Source organism: Neolamprologus multifasciatus, chromosome 8 (genome assembly GCF_963576455.1).
Source record: "Neolamprologus multifasciatus chromosome 8, fNeoMul1.2, whole genome shotgun sequence".
Taxonomy (NCBI): Eukaryota; Metazoa; Chordata; class Actinopteri; order Cichliformes; family Cichlidae; genus Neolamprologus; species Neolamprologus multifasciatus.
This window is the reverse complement of record NC_140446.1, coordinates 13265343-13282047: the sequence shown is the minus strand read 5'-3', so window position 1 is coordinate 13282047 and position 16705 is coordinate 13265343. Positions and strand designations below refer to the sequence as shown.

Genomic DNA, 16705 nt, shown 5'->3' with positions numbered 1-16705 from the left:
TTTTGTGAGTTCCTGATTTAACAAATTAGCTCTTTAATCCAGGCCTGAGAGATTGAACTTTAAAGCGCTATAAAACATTCTTACTGAAAACAGTTGCAAAGTATTTTTCTCCATGATTATAATGGGCTCTGGAGAAATTCACTTATATGGGACATTGATCATATGAGAAGTCCTGAACCTAAAAGGATTGCAGCGAGTCAATCCAGTCCAAAAAAACAAGGAACTGTTTTTCCTTTAAAATGATGACGTCATCTTGCTGGTGATGGAGCCTTGAATAGGTTGCGTGTGAGACTCCATTATCAGCAATATCTGGTATGAATGTGTGTGAATGTATGCATGTGACTGGACTGTGATGGACTGACGACTAAAAGTTTTAACTGACTTGACACTGAGACAAAAACGGTACCGACTTTAGGATTAGTAAATGCCCACAAACAATTCACCCCGCCTGTAAAAGAAGGGTGGATGTTTTGTCTGGCTTTGTTTTGTTTTTGCAGGAGTAGAAGGAGGACAGAGACTAAGGGGGGAGGCTGTAGCTTCACATGAGTGTGAACTGCAGACTTAACCTTTTGGTTGCTAATTTTGAGCTATTGATGTTTCCATTAAGAAAATTGTGTTTTATTAGTTGTGTTTCGATTAATGTATCACATTATATTGTTGGGAATGTTAAATGCTAAAGTGAAGAGAAGCTTTGATTTCACTCAAGACTGAACAGGTTATTATTAACCATAGCAGGCCACTGTAAAAAATCCAATTAATTTTGATAGAGAAAAAAGCAAAAAAACCTCTATTGATGTCTATGAATAACAGGGGAATGATAGACTTGTCACATTCAAAATAGAGATATGTAATGACAAACCTTGGTCCACGTCATTTAGGTTCTCCATTGAAATAGTCAATAATTTAGAAAAGTAAGATAGAACCGACAGGGGCATGTGCTGAGATGTGGTGCTGCACAAGAACAAGAGCAAAATAAAGAAAAATTATTGTGTTTAGCTTTGATAAATTAAAATTAAAATGTACCATTACACTCAGAGGATCAATATGAAATTGAATATATGCTAATTTTGTATGAAGTACATGACTGATAACTGTTCTGTCCTGAGCTTTTGTTTTTATAGCACCCACTTGACCACACCAACAGTTTCTCGCCACCAAAAGGGGTACTTGCAAAGAATAGGGAGGAATATCATCAGAAGTGGGAAAGGTAAGCCCCGATGGGGGTGATAACATCATTAATTTCACGTATGGTCAAATTCTTAAAACTTGACCCCAAATATGAAAAATTCTTCAAACATTTAGAGACAGAGTGGAATTCTAGATAAACATAATGTAGCAAACCACATAAGGATGGAGCGTTGGAATCAATAAGATGTTGAAAAACACGCAGGAAAAATGTTGATCATGTTGATTATGTTTATTCCAGTGTGCAGGGATTGGCTAATCTGACCAGGAAATGTTATAAATGGATTGTCGGAACAGTCAGCGTTAAAGTCACCTTTGACAGTCCAGACTAAGATGGCGTTGGACATCTTTAGGGCGGAAAAGGGTTGGTGTGACCAAGGTGTGGTTTGGCTTGTTGTATGTATAATTCAAGATGATATGGCTCTGGATGGACCAGTTACCAGGGCATGGAAGGAGGACAGACTTATTAAAGGAAGAGAAGGAATTTTCTGGGATTGAAGATCCTCTGGATGAGTGGTTGACTAAAAGCATGCATAAAATAAAAGCTATTTTTTTTGTTATTGATTGGTAATAGATTGATAATTGGTCACATTTACAGTTGTATTGACTTGTAGTGGACGTAGTCTACTTCATGTTTAAGCACTCTAATTAACAGATTGAAAATAGTGACATTAAAGGAAGAATATGCAGCACCACCCTGTCAGATGCCAGTGCCGGTGGGGCTCAGTGATGAATCAGGTGAGCTTCATGGCCGAATTAAAACATAGATGCCCCTGCTGTGGTCAGTAAGGGATAAAAAGGGGGTGTTTTACTGTTATTTTAGCATCAGCATTATTGTTACATCAGAATCATATAACAAGCATTGCATTGAACATTTATTGAAGCTATTGACATATTAACATTTGTATTACAGTGATTGTTATAACCCGATGTTAATCTTCTATCTACAGGTGTCAAAAGTAGTCAACAAGTTCATGTTGAAGTGAAGTTCATAATAATACAGGTTTTGTTTGTAGACGATTGTGAAGATGCAGGCTCTGGGCGGAGCCAGGAGTTGAACAGATCTAACATGACAATTAAATTGATTTCATTCCCTAACACAGGATAACAAGACTGGAGCAACGACACTGGATAGGAGAAAGTCTGATACTTTCTGAGATATGAGGTCACTAACCTTTTCTTTTAATTTTCTAGCTTCGTTGAATTGACACATGTTAGAATTAGAAATGGCTAATTTGTTTATGTCTTTTATTAGAATGAGTGGTTTTAATCATTTTTATACATATCTTGCAAATGTGCTTATAATGAGTTGGCACTCGGTTTTTTGAAGGTCATAAGCTTCGTTCGGCGATAGTCCGGACTGATAAAGTGTAGGAAATGCCTTGAGTGCAGCAGGCTAAATGCAAACACGCTTACACACACATACACTAAATTAGGATAAGTCCTTGGGACATTCTGAATATTTTAAACAAATTCTGAATCACCAAAAGATCAGTAGACAACAACATTAGATTGTTAGAGCTAGGAAGAGAGGTGTTTTGGTTTTCTGTCTCTTACAGAGAAAGGAACAGACACCAGACGAGGTCACAGATATATGAGGATCCTTCGCAGCAGAGACAGTTACGGTGACTGCGGAAACATCAACTGGGTTCAAGTGTCATGGCATTTTGGGCTCCAGTTAGTCACCTCAAAAGGATGGATCCCATAAACACAGCAATAACCATGCAGGGGTTGGCAGAAATCCAGGAACACCACACCAACGACGTTCGAGAGGCTGTTGGTCATAAGGAGAACACCTTTCTGTTCCTTTTCCTGGGGAACACAGCTGTGATCCCAGAATACACAGATCATTGTTTGAAATTGGGGCAGAATAATCCCCTGATCTGTGCAACGACTGAAGGGTTGTCTAACCCCTGATGTTGAAGGAAACAAGAGCAGAGGATCACCCGACTGGAAGACACTGGTGTCTACAGCAATAAAATAAAGGTTAAAAGCTCCTCGGACAGAGGTTCTAGTCTGAGTACGTTTGGAGGGTATAAGGTAGCACCGAAATAAAGCTGTGGGAGAACTGGGGAGTGATGGGAGTATCATCTGTACCTACTGTTGCTGTTGTAATAAAAGTTTTTCTTGCATCTGAACTGCGCAAACACAGAGGTCATCTCACATATGGTTCACCCAACAGGGGGACAAAGGGCCTAAGGAGTAAGGAGAAATGAACCCGGCAACACTGGATTTCAGGGTGTAAGTGAGCTCTTTAAGTCTAAAGAGCTCATCAGGGGGAATTGTCGGATTATGATATTACTTTATGCCATGTTAGACCCCTAATTAAAGATTGTGAATTATTATGTAGTTTAAGTTTGCATTATTCTCCTGAATTAGAAGAAGGTGATAACTATTACATTTGGTAAACTGATTTGCATTACATTAGACTGCTGATTTATTGTGAATGAATGATATTGTTTTGTGATGCATTATACTGCTGAGTTATAAGAAAATATTGTTCACAGAAAGTCATCACCTTATTTGTCTGATTAGAAGAGAACAGAGCATACTGCCCCATCTCATCAGGAGCAGATAAACAGGGAGCCAAGGTCGTAGCTTAGGCGCTGTGTGAGAAAGAATGTGAATGTTTAGGCTTTTATGATTAGGTGGGGGCCACTAGAGGCTATAAGAGTTTGATCAAGGCTCCACCATTTTGAGATCTGATGCTGTCTGCTGTATGGTGTCCATCTCCCACGCGTGTGTTCATTAAATCATCGTTTGACTTGACCCGGCCGGACCAGTGTGGTCATTTTGGGTTTTCCTCTTGTATCCATCCCCAATATTTGAATTCGTAACACTTCCTAATGGGTTTATCCAACCTCTTCCTCTCAGCTGCCGATAAACTGCTGCTCCAACATACGACACTGTAAAAAATGACAGATACCACCACAGAGTCATAGAAGGTGTCAGTGTGATGGATCTGCGTCTCCGGAAGTCCACCACCAACTCCTTGGTTTTCCTGGCATTGATCAGCAGGTAGTTCTGCTGGCACCAGTCCACAAAGTCCAGAGTCTACTGTCTGTACTCTGAGTCGTCCTCACCTGTGATGAGGCCAGCTATGGCAGTCGTCAGAGAACTTCTGTAAGTGGCAGCGTGGGGAGTTGATGGAGAAGTCTGCAGTGTAGAGAGTGAAGAGGAACAGTGCCAGCACAGTTCCCTGTGGGGCCCTCGTACTGCAGACCAGCGTATAAGAGACACAGCCCTGTGTCCTCACATACTGTGGGCGTTCTGTGAGGTAGTCCAGTATCCACTGGGACATGTGGTGGTCCACTCCCGATAGCTCCAGCTTGTCCCTCAGAAGTTGTGGCTGGCTGGTGTTGAAAGCACTGGAGAAATCAAAGAACACAATCCTTACAGTGCTTCGGTGCAGGAGGTAGATGATGGCATCCTCCACCCCAATGCCAGGCTGGTAAGCAAACTGCAGCGGATCCAATGAAGACCTCACCAGGGGGTGCAGATGGCTTAGAAGCAACCTCTGGAGGGTCTTCATCAGATGTGATGTCAGGGCTACCTACCTGAAGCTGCTGAGGTCCTTGGGATGGGAGGTCTTTGGTACCGGTACCACACAGGAGGTCTTCCACAGCTGTGGAACTTTCCCCAGTGACAGGTTCAGGTTGAACAGATGATTGGAATGGTGTATTTTAGTGCATTGATTTATTTTAAACAAAGCAATGTACAACTTCTCACGACCTGCGTTATAGTCAGTGCGGGAGCAGCAGCTTCGCTCATGCGCAATTCATTTGCAGTTTGGACGCGTAGGTGTAAACAGCTCCTGCTCTGACAGCAGCTGGGGGCGACTGCTGCATTAGGACCGCCGCCTGTGAGTGCTTCGGCACGGGCGAGGTGCCCACAGCAGCTCCCGCTGCTTGTAAGAGCGATACGTGCTTTCACGTCAAAAGTCGTAATAACACTCCAATAACACCAGAAAAAGTCACCAAATTTGTCGCTTTTTAGAAAAAAAGTCAATAAGGGCGTCTGAAAACTCGCTAGATGTAGCGACAAAGTCGCTGCCGTTAAGTCCTCCGTTATTTATTTAGCTAAACAAGTAAACACTGGCTTACAGCACCATAGAAATATATACAAAAATACAAGCCTCCGTTATTTATTTAGCTAATATGCTAGTAGCCAATGTGCTTTAAGCTAATAACACAAAGAAGTTACCTTTAATGCCTCCGACCAGTATAATTTCACTCCACGTTAACAGAGCTTTCCAGAGCTTTCTATGTGAGAGCAAGCCGTAAATCCTGAACACAAAGAGTAAATAATTAAAAAAGGGGAGTGTGTTGTTTGTTAATCGACGGTGAGACAGCGGGGGCGTAATCGTCAAGGGCGGATGCACCCCGGGTTTTTTCCTGTCTGGGTTGCCATTCCCCGCCAACAGCAGGTTAATATTAAGGTTAGCTTAATGGTTAATACTAACGTTCAGGGAGGTGAAGGTTCAAGACGTTTTGTGACCGAATGAATTTCAAAGAGTAAGTGTACTGTGACGTCACGGCACGTGTGCCTTTGAAGTCTGTGAACGCGAGCTCATAAATACCCGTACCCGTAAGGTAAGGCACTCTACTTTACTGCACCTAGTGTTGAAAACACATTTTAACTAAATTAACGCTGAATCGATAGTCGTCTGCAAATATGTGGCGCTCAGTCTTCAGTCATAAAAATTCTTCAGACACTGATGGCTTTGAGGAGCTTGACAGATATTATTTAGAGCCTGATGGGTTCTTCTTACCAATATCTATTTCTAGAGATGAACAGTCTGAGGTTCCTAAAACCAGTGTTTCTGTAAACACCTATGAAAATGAACAGGCAACCACCTCTGAAATAGATGAGGCTCCTAAAACCAGTATAAACAACTTTGAACATGAAGAGTCTCCCACCAGTGAGAATTACAGCACTGATTTATTCAATGGCGTCCTCCCCAAACCTTCAGATATGAACAAATCTGAAGAGAAGGAACAAAACGCTGACCAAGGAAGTTTTCAAAGAGAGGACAAAGAAACTTTTTTTTCCAGAGTTCAAACAAATCTTTCAGCTCTGTCTTCCATTATTACAGCTCCAGTTGAGTCAGTTGGGCGAGGAGTCATTTTTGTCACCAGGCACATTTTTAATATTGGTCGAGCACCATTTACCTCACCCATTAGTGAAACGGAAAAGTCACCCACCTGTGAAACAACTGATGTTCCTTCACCGAGTGTTTCTGTAAACAACTTTGAATACGAACAGTCACCCTCCAGTGAAACAACTAAGATTCCTACAACCAGTGTTAATATGAACAACGCTGAAGATGAAAAGTCTTCAGCCAGCGAGAGTTACAATACTGATTTATTAAATGCCATTCTTCCTGAACCTTCAGATAACGGACCCGAAGATAATGAACAAAATGTTGTCCCAGGCAGTCTTCAAACAAAGGAAGAAGAAACTATTTCTTCTGGAGTTCAAACAAATGTTCCAAATCTTTATTCCTCTTGTAGAGTTCCAGATGTGCCTGTGGGCCTTAGACAAGCTTTCATCACCAGGCTCCTCCTTAATATGGGTCGAGCACCATTTAACTCAAATATTCCAAATCTCTATTCCTCTTGTAGAGTTCCAGATGTGCCTGTGGGCCTTAGAGAAGATTTCATCACCAGGCACCTCCTTAATATTGGTCGAGCACCATTTACCTCAAATATTCCAAATCTCTATTCTTCTTGTAGAGTTCCAGATGTGCCTGTGGGCCTTAGAGAAGATTTCATCACCAGGCACCTCCTTAATATGGGTCGAGCACCATTTACCTCAGTTACCACACCCACTAGTGAGACTTCTGAAACAGCTAAGGTTCTTAAAACCACTGTTTCTATAAACAACTTTGGACATGAAGATTCTCCCACCAGTGAGAGTTACAGCATTGATTTATTCAATGTTGGTCTCCCTGCATCTTCAGAGAATGAACCAAATATTGTCCAAGGAACTCTTCAAAGAGAGGACAGAGACCCTGCTGTTTCCAGACTTCACCGAAATCTTTCAGGTTTTAATTCCCTTATTACAGCTCCAGTTATGCTTGCGGGCCAAGGAGTCATTTTTGTCACCAGGCACATCCTTAATATTTGTGGAGCACCATTTACCTTATTGTTCAATCATTTTTCAGCAATTATTCAGCGTATGTTTCCCACTCCCCACAGAGCAAATTCAGGCCTGATTCCTACAATCAGAAGATGGTTAGATGTCATTTCTTGGATGACTTCAGTAATTGGTGCACTTGCACTTTTAGTTTTACTTATAATCATACTTAAAATAGTCATCATGGTAATTCACTAATTCTAACAAACAAACATGAAATTCAGTATCCTTAGCATAAAATGACATCACAATTATGCCCCCAGCCAGTCACAGCAGAAGGCTGCCCCTCCCTGAGTCTGGTTCTGCTGGAGGTTTCTTCCTATTAAAAGGGAGTTTTTCCTTCCCACCGTCGCCTTAGTGCTTGCTCATAGGGGATCATTTGATCGCTGGGGTTTTCTCTCTAATACTGTGGGGTTTTAACCTTACAGTACAAAGAGCTTTAAAGTGCCTGTTCTAACACAGCATTATTAAATAGACTTTAAATGGCTTCAACTGAAAAAACATTACTTAATAAAAATAAATAAATCAATAAATAATGGTGTGTGTTTGTTTCATTTTTCTATACCAGGGTAAGCGCTAAAACTTAGTGGGTTATAATTTATGTAGCTTTTAACAGATTATTGTTGTTTCAAATGTGACTGTGCTGAGTGGCCGTGGCACTGTGCGCACTTAAGTGATATTGGTGATTGGAAGCCAGTGTTTTAGTCTTCTTTTTTTCTTGATTAGTTTATTTTATAGTTTATTTTTAAGTCTTGGATCTATTTTTATGGGTCGCTCTGGTTTTAAAAACAACTTTAAAGCTCTTACTGGTCATTAACACAAATGCAGCATTTACTTGTACAGGGATTGACCACTAGAGGTCCTTTAACTCAAGGTTTACATTCATCAGCAACTTCCTTGTCAAATGCTAAATGCTGATCAGATTAAATAGGATTATCAAGGGACAATACATTCTCTTCTTAATATCATATTATTTTATCTATAATGTATTTTCTATGATTCATATTTTATTGATGAGACCGTCGAAAGCGAGGTAGCAAATACTCAAAGATTAACTAGTCAGGACATGTGATTTCTACATTTCTACAGTTTTTTTTACAGGGTGGTCTTTGGCATGTTATCTTATTTTTGGTGAATAAAACAAAACCAGTGAAAAAAAATCCCATGTGAAAGAGCCTTTCACGTGGGATTTAGTAAATTGTAAGTAAATTGTAACTCATGCAGTTGTAACCCCTTTAAACAATCTTTCGTGTCCTGTAGGAAATGGAATACCAAATGAACTGACTAAAGGGGGTGCCTGTAAAAATTCCTGAGGTTCTTCTGCCCACTGGTGCTGCTGCAGCTGATTTCTATCAACAAGAGGTGGGATCACTTGCAAAGAGACTGCAATTTTTGGTTTGGGGCCTTTCCCCTCTGGAGCAGCCAAACAGGGGACTGAAACTGTTTGGGTCTCATTTTGATTTGTGGTCACTGTACCAAAAATGTGGTTCATCATAACTATGGAACATCTAAAGATGCAGTTATATTTCTTATTGACATCACCAGAAATTGTGTGAGACTTGTTACGGTAGTGTTCAATAAAGAAGTATAATTTTTTAAGAATAACAAAAAGCCATTTACTATAGAGTAAACTGTGAAAGCTGCTTTAATTTAGAACAGTTACAATATTTTGTTTGATCTGATTTCTTGCAATAAACAGAGACAATTTGCAATTCTCTAATTCTTTGTAACAGGTCTTTTGTAAAGAATTCAACTTTTGTGTAAACACCCAAGTTCATCAGATATCTGGGAAACAATGCAACAATTAATTTTAATAATTCTATAATGAAGTGTTAAATTGCAGTTCGAAGCTACTGCTCCAAACCTTGTAATAAACATCAAACAAGATTAAAACCTCAGGACAAATCAATTAAACCAAGTGCTGTGGTGGTAATATGAAATTCCAACTTTGCAGCCTCTGTAGCTTTCTAGTAACACATTTGCCGATTCCTATTCAAACAATGTTAAATGAATTACACATTTATGTCTCTTTAAAGAGAGTCAGAACAGCATGGGGACTCTTAACCTAGTGTACCTTACAATCAAATTCTTCTCTGCATTTCAGACCATGATCTGCAGTTAACAGCCACACTGCTCCACACATCCAACATCAGCATCCGACTAGAGACTTGCAACATGTGGAAAACTGGGCTTCTCCATAAGAGCTACAAGGTTGAAAAAAAAGAAGAAGAAAAATATATTAGTTACTTCAACTGTAAACTAAGAAATTTAACTAAAGACAAACTTTTGAACTTACTGTACCATTTGCAAATGAGGCAGATGAAGGCATCCTTTACAGAATGTGTGTGCGGTCTTTGCAGTTTCAGATTTACGGTCATAGTGATGTCTTGGAGGTAGGGTTGGGCGATATGGCCTAAAATCCATCTCATGGTATAATCTGAAGCATGTGCGGTAACAATATATATTGCGATACATTATTTTCTTCTGTATAACGTATTTTACATGCTATGAGGCACACTTAAAATACTTTAATTTTCTCAAAAAATCGACAGTGTGTCTTTGTATGAATTCTGGTTGTGCTTACTGACCTCCAACCGATTTTATGTGGTACACGGCACGCAGAAATCTGTCAAAAAATGTTTTAGTACGACTTTGGTAAGCTATGAAGGCACACCACTTGATGGATTGCCGGAGCAATATGGCTACCGTAGTCAGGAACCTTGCGGAGTAATCTGGGTCCAAAGCTCCGTCTACTTCAGGTTCCACAGTCAAATGAACACTGCGGCATCACTGAGAGTTAAAAACTCTCTAAATTCTTTCATCTTTAATAAAATGATCAGCGTTGCTGCTTTACTAGGTGTAACAATTAAGTTTAACATCCAGGCATCCATGAAAACAGAATTTATTAAATTTAACAGAGTTAGAAATTAGCAGGAAGTTAGCTCGCTAGTTTCCACCTAAACATGATAGAAGCATGTTCTGACTGAGAGATTTCTGGAAAAATTAAAACGTACAGCTCTGCTATCTATCACTTCCAACATAAATAAAGACAGAAAACTAAACAGCAGTGACTTTTGTAGGGTTACTGAAGTTGGGCTAGCTGGTATATAATAATGTCCTACGTGATTGCTAGCATAACAGCTACATTAGCATAACATTAGCACAGTGAAGCTGCTTCAGGACCTATTCTCCAGTGTCGACTGCTGCTCACTACTTGGATCTCAGCTCCTTTCCACCTCACTGGGAAATATCTCCAAACCTCACCTGCCTGCGCTCCTGCTCACTCACCACTTTGGATCCAACAAACCCCAGGTCAGCTGTTTCACCTCCCCCTCGATACCACCTCCTGCAAGTAAGCTGAAGAAACTCTCATAATTACCCTCTCTGGTAATCCACTTCAACCCAGCTCTAACTCCGCTCTCCTCTCTCCCCAGTGTGACCAATACTTACCTGCCTAGATCCAGTTGTCCTCACGTTCATGCCACGCTAATAGTTCCACGGCTTGGGTTCTGTTCAAGTTGCTGGCCTCCGTCCAGCGTGACATTAAGAGAAAAACTAAGATAATCCATCCACAATACGAGGTTAGTCATTAATATACTGCAACCTTTCCTTAGGTTCCACTAATGGGAACCTAAGGAAAGGGCATTTAATATATTTATTTAAAGTACTGAATAACTTTAATGGCAAAACTTAAACAGGAAACAGGTTTTGATCACACAGCTTACTTCTTGTGAAGTCCAGTATCAGAGTCAGAGAGACTTTATTTATCCCCAAGGGGAAATTAAGATAGTATTTCATTTCCTTGGCTGTCTGTCAGGGTAATCGCCTCATCACAGCCCAAGCGAACCTTCATCTTCTATGTTAGTCCATCAACATTGCCTTCAGCTTCCAAAAAGCCAATGATGACTGTTTTGTAAATGCTGAGCTTATCAATCACTATTTCGGCAATGTGTACCAACCTGTTAACAAAGCAGATTATTAAAAACAACAACAAAAACAACAAAACACTCCATCTATGGTTGTAAAAAGATTGTACTAGTAAAGACAGATTGAATATTGAACAACTAACCTTTGAAAGGATCTTGCTGAGAACAGGCTGAGCTCATATGTTGAAGTCTGAATTTCTGCCCACTTTAACTTATGAATAGAACTGAAATGGGAAAAATGTTTGCATCAGTTACAACACTTCCACTGAGGATGTGTTGCAACCCATTTGTGCTTCATCCTGGGCCACATACATATTCCACTTCAGTTATTGAGTCCTCTCTATGTATATGAAAACAAAACTATAATGTCCAAAAGAAATTGCAGGAAAATGTCTCTAAATAGTCCTTAAAATTAAACTGGAGAAGCTGACCAGCAAACAAACAAAAACGTGTATGCATATAGAGATCTGTGTGCGTGTGTGAGTACTTTGATCCAAATACTTAATCACCCAGCAGAGATTGTAGCAGCCAGCTGATGCTCGCTCTTTTCAATGGCACTGAAATAGGACAGGTCCGTGTTGAAGGCCCGAAAGAAACATCTCCTCACCAGCTGGAGGATGGATAACAGTGACTTTAAGGATGTCACGTGTATAGATGTCAGCAGGCTCACACAACATTGCTCTGCCAAAGATACAGGCCATGTGCTCATAGCCCCTCCCACCAGATTTGGCTACCAAGTTGACTGTCGTGATACAGTCGTAAATTAAGAAACATCATATTACTTAAACGCAACTGTAGAGCAAAATGTATAAAACTGAATGTAGCTGTACAGCGTACATCAAGTCAGACAAGTAAATTAACACTGGGTTACAGCACCATACTGTAAAGCAGTGTTGCAGACTCCTAAGTAAGGGAAATCGCTATCCGCTCTTGAAGTCTGACGTCATTAGCCATGTCTGGGCCCAAACTCCGCTGCAGGTCTCTTAGGCAAACGATCACTGCAGCATTACCGAGAGTTGAAAAACTGTCTAAATTCTTTTATCTGCAATAAAATGATCAGTGTGGTTGCTCTACCAGATGTAACAATTACATTTAATATCCAGGCATCCATGAAAACAAAATTTATGAAATTTAACGGAGTTAGAAGTTAGCAGCAAGTTAGCTCGCTAGTTTCCACCTAAACATAATATACCATGTTCTGACTGAGGGATTTCTGAAACAAATTAAGACGTACAGCTTTGCTATTACTTCCCAAATAAATGAAGACAGGAAAGTAAACAGCAGTGAGGTTTGTAGGGTTACTGAAGTTTGGCTAGCTGGTATATAATGATGCGTTACGTGACCGCTAGCGACACAGCTATGTTAGCATAATATAAACAGTGAAGCTGGAGGACAAAGTCGCTAGATGACGTCATTGCCTAATTTCATAATTGGTCATGTAATTATAAAGGACCCTGTAGGAGAGAAAAATAACATCATGAAAGAGACATAAAGTCAATAGAAACACCCTGAAAGCATTTAATATATATTTAGAACCACAAATTTGATTTCTTTTAGCAATTATTGTTTTTGTTAATGTCACAATTCCAATCCTCCTCCTTTATCCGGACTTGTGACCGGCAAAACTGACCCGAAATAGGCACTCTGGCAGTTACTTTTTTGTTTATGTGTCTGTGTGTGTCTTTTAAAGAGTTTTAAACCTTGGGATCCACAAAAAAGCAAGAGTAAAAGACGAACATTTTTAACCATAATGTTGTTAACAAACTACATTAATGGACATAGCAAGCATCACCAGACAGCTTCAGTCGAAATTGGATGTAGAAGATAGAGTTAAGGCTCTGCAAGGACATCCGATTTCTAAGTTAGCAATGATTGGAATGGTGTATTTTAGTACATTGTTCTTTGTTTAAAACAAATCAATATACTTCTACCGCTTCTCCCGACCTGCGTTATAGTCAGTGCGGGAGCAGCGGCTTCGCTCATGTGCAATTCATTTGCAGTTTGGATGCGTAGGTGTAAACAGCTCCTGCTCTGACAGCAGCTGGGGGCGACTGCTGCATTAGGACGGCCGCCTGTGAGTGCTTTGGCACGGGCGAGGTCCCCACAGCAGCTCCCGCTGCTTGTAAGAGCGATACGTGCTTTCACGTCAAAAACTCGTAATAACACTCCAATAATACCAGAAAAAAGTCACCAGATTTGTCGCTTTTTAGAAAAAAAAGTCAATAAGGGCGTCTGAAAACTCGCTAGATGTAGCGACAAAGTCGCTGCCGTTAAGTCCTCCGTTATTTATTTAGCTAAACAAGTAAATTAACACTGGCTTACAGCACCATAGAAATATATACAAAAATACAAGCCTTCGTTATTTATTTAGCTAATATGCTAGTAGCCAATGTGCTTTAAGCTAACTCGGCTTCCACAATCTCACATTTCTGAATAAAAACACAAAGAAGTTACCTTTAATACCTCCGACCAGTATAATTTCACTCCACGTTAACAGAGCTTTCCAGAGCTTTCTATGTGAGAGCAAGCCGTAAAACTTGAACACAAAAAGTAAATAATTAAAAAAGGGGAGTGTGTTGTTTGTTAATCGACGGTGAGACCGCGGGGGCGTAATCGTCAAGGGCGGATGCACCCCGGGTTTTTTCCTGTCTGGGTTGCCATTCCCCGCCAACAGCAGGTTAATATTAAGGTTAGCTTAATGGTTAATACTAACGTTCAGGGAGGTAGTGATGGGCAGATGAAGCTTCATGAAGCACTGAAGCTTTTCATCCAATTGGTTCACCCCAGCGCAAAGCTTCTTGAAGCTTCATTTGCTCTAGTAGGACACCTACTGGACGTAAAAATATTAGATGGCATGAATTTGAAGAGTGTGGCCTTTTGCACACAGCCTGTAAATGTCAACAACAAAAGGAGTGTGTAAAACATCTATATTGTATTGATGGCAGTATACTTTGTATATATACTTTGTGTATATATTGTAGTATGGAAAATGATCATTTGGAAATGCTTAAAATGGAAATGATCATTTACTGTGAGGTGAGGTTGGGGTGTGGACAGTGGTTGTGCTTTTGTAACGTTGAGGTATGGACAGCTACACACTGAGGCCTCAGTCCTGCCTGTTCACATTTTATTCTACTAAATAAAATGAACTAAATTTTCACTGCTTTTATGACCTTTTAGTGGGGAGAACATAGCTAGGATTGAATGATTTAACAAATCTTTTAAATCCTTTGTCCTTCACAATGCTAAATGGCTGGGAGTCCTCGATCACCATGCTAACCAGGTCTTCATCTATTTGAGATTGTTCTCCTGAGGAAAGACAATAAAAAAAAAGCACAAATATAAATATCACACACGTAACTTATTACAGCTGTATAATATTGTTATATCATTTAGTTACATTACTGCATGCTATATTATCATGGCATTTGATGGTTCACCTGGTCTTGCTCCACAATCGGTGTTCCCCTATTCTCATGCAAAGCTCTGTAGTGCCTAAGCATGGATGAGGTGTTGTTGTTATATCCCAGCTCCCTGGCACATAGCAAACACTTCACCTTGTACAAAAGTAAAGACAGCTTAACGTAAATTATATTGCACCATCACTATTATGAAAATACATCTTCTGTAGAAATTTACATACCTTGTTGGGAGGAATAAAATCAAAATGTTCCCACACAGGGGAGGACATCCTCCTCTTCTTAGCTGGCTCCATTCTCTCCTGATATTCTCTCCTCACTCTCCTAAACCTCCAAACTGTCTCCAAACTCTCACTAACTGCAACTCTCCATCAAACACCTACATTTTTGAATGAAGTCTGAGGGGTTTGTATCGCTGTCATAGCTCGCGGCAAAGTTCGAACCACTTCATGAACCAGTCACGTGGTACAGCCGGGCAGCGAGGCTTCGGACGTCATCATTTTCAGCTCCTCCCATAAATGAAGCAAGCCTCGACACGCGCATCGCGGAAACGCCCCCTCCATTACTCGACACAAGCTTCGAAGCCTCGATACAGAACGTCACATCACTACAGGGAGGTGTGACGTCACGGCACGTGTGCCTTTGAAGTCTGTGAACGCGAGCTCATAAATACCCCCAAGGTAAGGCACTCTACTTTACTGCACCTAGTGTTGAAAACACATTTTAACTAAATTAACTCTGAATCGATAGTCGTCTGCAAATATGTGGCGCTCAGTCTTCAGTCATAAAAATTCTTCAGACACTGATGGCTTTGAGGAGCTTGACAGATATTATTTAGAGCCTGATGGGTTCTTCTTACCAATATCTATTTCTAGAGATGAACAGTCTGAGGTTCCTAAAACCAGTGTTTCTGTAAACACCTATGAAAATGAACAGGCAACCACCTCTGAAATAGATGAGGCTCCTAAAACCAGTATAAACAACTTTGAAAATGAAGAGTCTCCCACCAGTGAGAATTACAGCACTGATTTATTCAATGGCGTCCTCCCCAAACCTTCAGATATGAACAAATCTGAAGAGAAGGAACAAAACGCTGACCAAGGAAGTTTTCAAAGAGAGGACAAAGAAACTTTTTTTTCCAGAGTTCAAACAAATCTTTCAGCTCTGTCTTCCATTATTACAGCTCCAGTTGAGTCAGTTGGGCGAGGAGTCATTTTTGTCACCAGGCACATTTTTAATATTGGTCGAGCACCATTTACCTCACCCATTAGTGAAACGGAAAAGTCACCCACCTGTGAAACAACTGAGGTTCCTTCACCGAGTGTTTCTGTAAACAACTTTGAATACGAACAGTCACCCTCCAGTGAAACAACTAAGATTCCTACAACCAGTGTTAATATGAACAACGCTGAAGATGAAAAGTCTTCAGCCAGCGAGAGTTACAATACTGATTTATTAAATGCCATTCTTCCTGAACCTTCAGATAACGGACCCAAAGATAATGAACAAAATGTTGTCCCAGGCAGTCTTCAAACAAAGGAAGAAGAAACTATTTCTTCTGGAGTTCAAACAAATGTTCCAAATTTTTATTCCTCTTGTAGAGTTCCAGATGTGCCTGTGGGCCTTAGAGAAGATTTCATCACCAGGCACATCCTTAATATGGGTCGAGCACCATTTAACTCAAATATTCCAAATCTCTATTCCTCTTGTAGAGTTCCAGATGTGCCTGTGGGCCTTAGAGAAGATTTCATCACCAGGCACATCCTTAATATTGGTCGAGCACCATTTACCTCAAATATTCCAAATCTCTATTCTTCTTGTAGAGTTCCAGATGTGCCTGTGGGCCTTAGAGAAGATTTCATCACCAGGCACATCCTTAATATGGGTCGAGCACCATTTACCTCAGTTACCACACCCACTAGTGAGACTTCTGAAACAGCTAAGGTTCTTAAAACCACTGTTTCTATAAACAACTTTGGACATGAAGATTCTCCCACCAGTGAGAGTTACAGCATTGATTTATTCAATGTTGGTCTC

At 40.4% G+C, this 16705-nt stretch overlaps 1 protein-coding gene across 1 annotated transcript; it reads right to left on the bottom strand.

Annotated features, from left to right (window-relative positions):
* Nucleotides 1-4030: 4030 nt before the first annotated feature.
* Nucleotides 4031-13697, bottom strand: LOC146512652 (uncharacterized). The gene is given in 4 exon segments (XM_085171006.1): nucleotides 4031-9553; nucleotides 11114-11282; nucleotides 11393-11473; nucleotides 11759-13697. Coding segments are annotated over 4 exon segments (660 nt in total). The 5' UTR covers nucleotides 11959-13697; the 3' UTR covers nucleotides 4031-9343.
* Nucleotides 13698-16705: the final 3008 nt, after the last annotated feature.